Source organism: Dryas octopetala, chromosome 5 (assembly GCF_963921425.1).
Source record: "Dryas octopetala chromosome 5, drDryOcto1.1, whole genome shotgun sequence".
Lineage (NCBI taxonomy): Eukaryota > Viridiplantae > Streptophyta > Magnoliopsida > Rosales > Rosaceae > Dryas > Dryas octopetala.
This window is the reverse complement of record NC_141370.1, coordinates 11,033,064-11,037,781: the sequence shown is the minus strand read 5'-3', so window position 1 is coordinate 11,037,781 and position 4,718 is coordinate 11,033,064. Positions and strand designations below refer to the sequence as shown.

The window sequence follows — 4,718 nt, the reverse complement described above, 5'->3', positions numbered from 1 at the left end:
AAGGCAGCAAACTAATTTTTATAAGAGGAAAAATAAATTTAAAAAATAGATAATCAATCATTGAATTTAAATTGAAACGATTTCAACCATTCGAATTGAACTCGAAATAATTTAAAAACCGTCCTATTTATTACATAGATTTAAGATTTTTTTTTTTTTGATACTTTGTAAGTATCACATCAACATCAACATCGTTACTGAATTTTCATTTTATAAGTAGTGTGATATATTTGGTTATGAGATAAGAAACATAGTTTGAAGCTTTTTACTTCACGTGGCCAAAAAAAAAAAGAAGCTTTTACTTCACAATACATGTGGATGAACCTCAGGTGAAAAAAATATTAGAAAGGCGGGTTGCAGAAGCAACAGAAGTCAGAAAGTTTGGACGGTGTTGTGGGATAGATAAGATTGGATTCGTTTCCATTCTCCACACTTCCCAATTCAATTTCCCAGCAAAGCTTTCACGTCATCACTCATCATCATCCTCTGCTCTCTCTATTTATCTCTTTCTCGACCATCCGATCAAATTTCCGTCACAAAAAAGCACACGATGCAACGCATTGCGAGAATCTCCGCTCATCTCGACCCTCGTAATCTCCAGATGGAGGAGACTGGGACTCTCAGACGGTGGAATTGCCGCGCCAAAGGCGGCGCGTCGGGTTTCAAAGTCGCCATATTGGGAGCAGCCGGCGGCATAGGGCAGCCTCTCGCCATGTTGATGAAGACCAACCCTCTCGTCTCCGTCCTCCACCTATACGACGTCGTCAACACCCCCGGCGTCACCGCTGACATCAGCCACATGGACACCGGTGCCGTGGTAAATTCCCAAAATCACAATTTTCAATTTTCAACTTCAATTTCAGTTTCTGAATTTGCAATTGAATGGTTGAATTTGTAGGTGCGGGGTTTTTTGGGGCAGCAGCAGCTGGAGGAAGCGCTGACCGGAATGGAGCTGGTGATCATTCCGGCCGGCGTGCCCCGGAAACCGGGAATGACGAGGGACGATTTGTTCAACATCAATGCCGGAATCGTGAAGACGCTCTGTGAAGGAATCGCCAAGTGCTGTCCGAACGCCATTGTCAACCTCATTAGCAATCCTGTGAACTCCACAGTTCCAATTGCAGCTGAAGTCTTCAAGAAAGCTGGCACTTTTGACCCTAAAAGACTCTTGGGAGTCACCATGCTCGATGTTGTTAGAGCCAATACTTTTGTGGTATGCATTTCTAATTTACCTCTTGCTAATTTCTCTTATTTCATCCATACCCAATTCATCATTTGGGGTCATAAATCATAGATTCGTAATTTCAATGTAGGCAGAGGTTCTGGGTCTTGATCCTAGGGACGTGGATGTTCCTGTTGTTGGTGGTCATGCAGGGGTTACAATTTTGCCTCTTCTGTCTCAGGTTTGGGGCAACTTATTTTCAAATTATCAACCATAGACTTCATGCCTCTTCTGTCTCAGGTTTGGTGACTTTATGTCTGTTTGTGTGTTCAATATAGACTTATTAGACTATGGAATCGCTATGGAACTCCACCAATTAGACTTCGCTTTGGGTGGAATGGTGGAGAATTAGTAGACTTCGGTATTTATAGCTCACCCTCTAAAGTCTATGGAACTCCACCAATTAGTGAAGTCTATAGAAGTCCAGGATTTTTGAATACCACAAGACTTTCGTAGACTTTTCCAAAGTCTTGATTGAATACAACAAGACTTTCATGGACTTTTATAAACTCTCTCAAAGTTTATATTGAATACCCATAAACTTTTAAAATCCGCCAAAGTCTTTTAAATTCTACCAAACTCCATATTGAATACACCCCCTAGTTCAATTCATTGTTGTTGTTATTTTATGCAGGTTAAGCCTCCTTGCTCTTTCACTCAAAAAGAAGTTGAATACCTAACGGATCGAATTCAGAATGGTGGAACTGAGGTTGTTGAGGTGAGTATTAAGTGCTTAATCTTGTTGACTGGTTGCATCATATTTTGCAACTCATATCTTGACTATATACATTACTTCAAGGTGAAGGGGATAGCATTCATGCTGAAAATTGTAGAGAATAATTTGAAAGAATAAACACATAGGAATGCGGTTTTGCAGTTTTCATATTGCGGAAGACAATAGTTTGGAAGAATTAAGTTCTGTACAGTATCCTGAATGCTGATACACTGAGAAGGTAGCTTTATGGCAATACATTAGTTATGCAATTACCTCCCTGGTTCTCCAGGTGCAATTCAATTAAATGAGTATTAGATCTTGACTCCCTTTCTATTTCAAGCACCTTGGTCCTTGGTTTATAGTTATAGGAAGTTGCAAATCAGGTATACCAAACAAATTGACAGGGTTGGATATCACAGGCTAGCTCTTGTCAAGGGATACTAGTCAGGAGAAAAGAAAGATAACAGTAAACAGGTGCATGTGATATTGATAGCTTTTTCTATTGCTTCAGTGTTTGTAGACATGAATCCCTGATGTGTGTCATCCGATCCTATGCAAGGAAGGGGTTATGTAGTTTTTAGCTTTTAACAACCTCTTTGGCTTCATAATAGCTAGCATCTTGCTTTTTTGGCATTTCGTTACCATCTATGCTCAATACTGTAAATTTCTGTAACACTCTGCTATTAAGTGTGAAGAATCTTCTGTATAATGATTGAAGTTTAGAAGGTTTAGTAAATGGTGCCTTGCTTCGAACTCATTTACATCTTATGTCGCCATAATATTATTGACACTTGAGGGTCCTAGTTGACTAAGCAATCTTGACATTGTTTTCAGGCAAAAGCAGGAGCTGGTTCTGCAACATTATCCATGGTTAGTTATTTTGAACAGTTTTTTTGCAAGCTGTGTTTTTTTCCTTGTTATATCTTCATTTGTTTACCACCCATTTGGACCCACTTAAATCTTACAGTACGGGAAAAATGCAGGCATATGCAGCTGTTAAATTTGCAGATGCATGCCTCCGTGGCTTGCGAGGAGATTCTGGCGTTGTCGAATGTTCGTTTGTGGCTTCTCAGGTGTGTTGTTAGCATTTTATTACCTTTGTGTAAACAAGTTTATTTAAAATTATCAGCTGTTATCTATAGTCTTTGACCTAACAAGATATGCATGCCTGTTGTAGGTGACTGAACTTCCGTTCTTTGCATCCAAAGTTCGGATTGGCCGTACTGGAGTTGAGGAAATACACCCTCTTGGCCCCCTGAATGAGTATGAGAGGTCTGTAATCTTCTGTTTAGAACCCTTGCAATTGCCATTTTTATATGTGATAACTTTAAATTTCTCCATGTTTGTATAACAGGGTTGGCTTGGAGAAGGCAAAGAAAGAATTAGCAACAAGCATTCAGAAGGGGGTTTCATTCATCAGAAAATGATCAGGTGCTGGTGACTACTTTATGTTGGAGATAAAACCATGTCAGAAGGATCCATTTATACCCTTTCTCTAGATCACACTGATTCAGAAATAAGTGGTGGGGTAACCAGGTGCAATCTGAGGTTCTGTGCAACTCTTTGATGTAGTATAACAAGAAGTTTTGAATTGTGGCATGCTTGTATGGTACTTAGAGATATTCCTTGAAATAAAAATAGGTGAAGATGTCCACCAAAGATATATATAGCTATATTAGGTATTTAATTTAACTATTGTAAGTGTGGCGTTCAAGGGTTTTCTTTTCCCTGTTTTGAGTGGCTATACACAGACAAGTTCATTCGTGTTTTTTTTTTTTTTTTCTCTTTTTAAAAGAGGGCTGCTATTTGCACACTTTTTTTTTTCTTTTTGCACACTCTTTTTCTCTTTTTTTCTCCTACACACCCCACACGCTTACTTCAAATTCAAAATCTCTCAACACACACCCAACCCATTACTAAAATACCCTCATTTCATTACACATCCTTCTTTCTTTTCCTCTATTTTTTCTCACGTTCACACCCCCCTTCCCCTGTTTTTTTTTTTTTTTCTTCTTCTTCTCCAACCCTCCCCCAGCCAGCCCCTCCACCCAACCCACCTAGCCCCTCAACCCCCTCACCCGACCCACCCCTCCCTCCCTCCCTCCCTCCCTCCCTCCCTCCCCCCTCTACCCAACTCACCTAGCCCCTGCACCGACCCCCCAGTCTCTCTCTCTCTCTCTCTCTCTCTCTCTCTCTCTCTCTCTCTCGCCCAAGCAAATAGCAAAAAAAAAAAGGGTGGCAGGTGGTTCGGCAGACCAGTGCCGAACCCGTCGGTTTCGTTCGACAGGTAACCGCCGAACGAACTTGCTTTTTTTTTTTTTTTTTGTCTGCTTGGGCGAGAGGCGAGACCACCACCGGTCACCTCCTCATTTTCTCTCCTCTCTCCATTTCTCTGTCTTGTCTCTAACGGGGAGGTGGTGCTGCCGGGGAAGAGAGAAAGGTGGTTTGGGTTGGGTGTTGGGAAAAGAGGAAGGTGGTGCTGCCGGGAAATGAGTTTGGACTGTTTGTTTGACAATGGACTCTGCTTTGGGACATGTACGCGAATAGAACCCAACACGGGTCACTGCTCTGCCTTGCACCGAGGTTAAGGTGGTAGCCAAGCCAAGCAGCATACACAGTAATAGAATGGCGGAGGTGGAGGACTTTTGGTTCATTTTTGTGTTTGCTATTCAATTTCAAGAAGAGCTAGACAAAATGCTGTGTTCTCAATTTTGTAAATACTAGCTCGAGTTGTTTGTGATGGAAGTGGTTTGGGTTGTGAAGTGTCGAGTATGTATGGGC

The 4,718-nt window shown here is 41.2% G+C and overlaps 1 protein-coding gene across 1 annotated transcript; it reads left to right on the top strand.

Annotated features, from left to right (window-relative positions):
• The first annotated feature begins 309 nt into the window (after window positions 1-309).
• On the top strand, window positions 310-3,707 carry LOC147284236 (malate dehydrogenase, glyoxysomal). Its single transcript, XM_086243032.1, has 8 exons — window positions 310-817; window positions 899-1,213; window positions 1,314-1,403; window positions 1,857-1,940; window positions 2,772-2,807; window positions 2,921-3,010; window positions 3,115-3,209; window positions 3,292-3,707. Exons 1-8 carry the CDS (start codon window positions 551-553, stop codon window positions 3,362-3,364), a joined length of 1,050 nt encoding a protein of 349 aa, XP_086099158.1. The 5' UTR covers window positions 310-550; the 3' UTR covers window positions 3,365-3,707.
• Window positions 3,708-4,718: the final 1,011 nt, after the last annotated feature.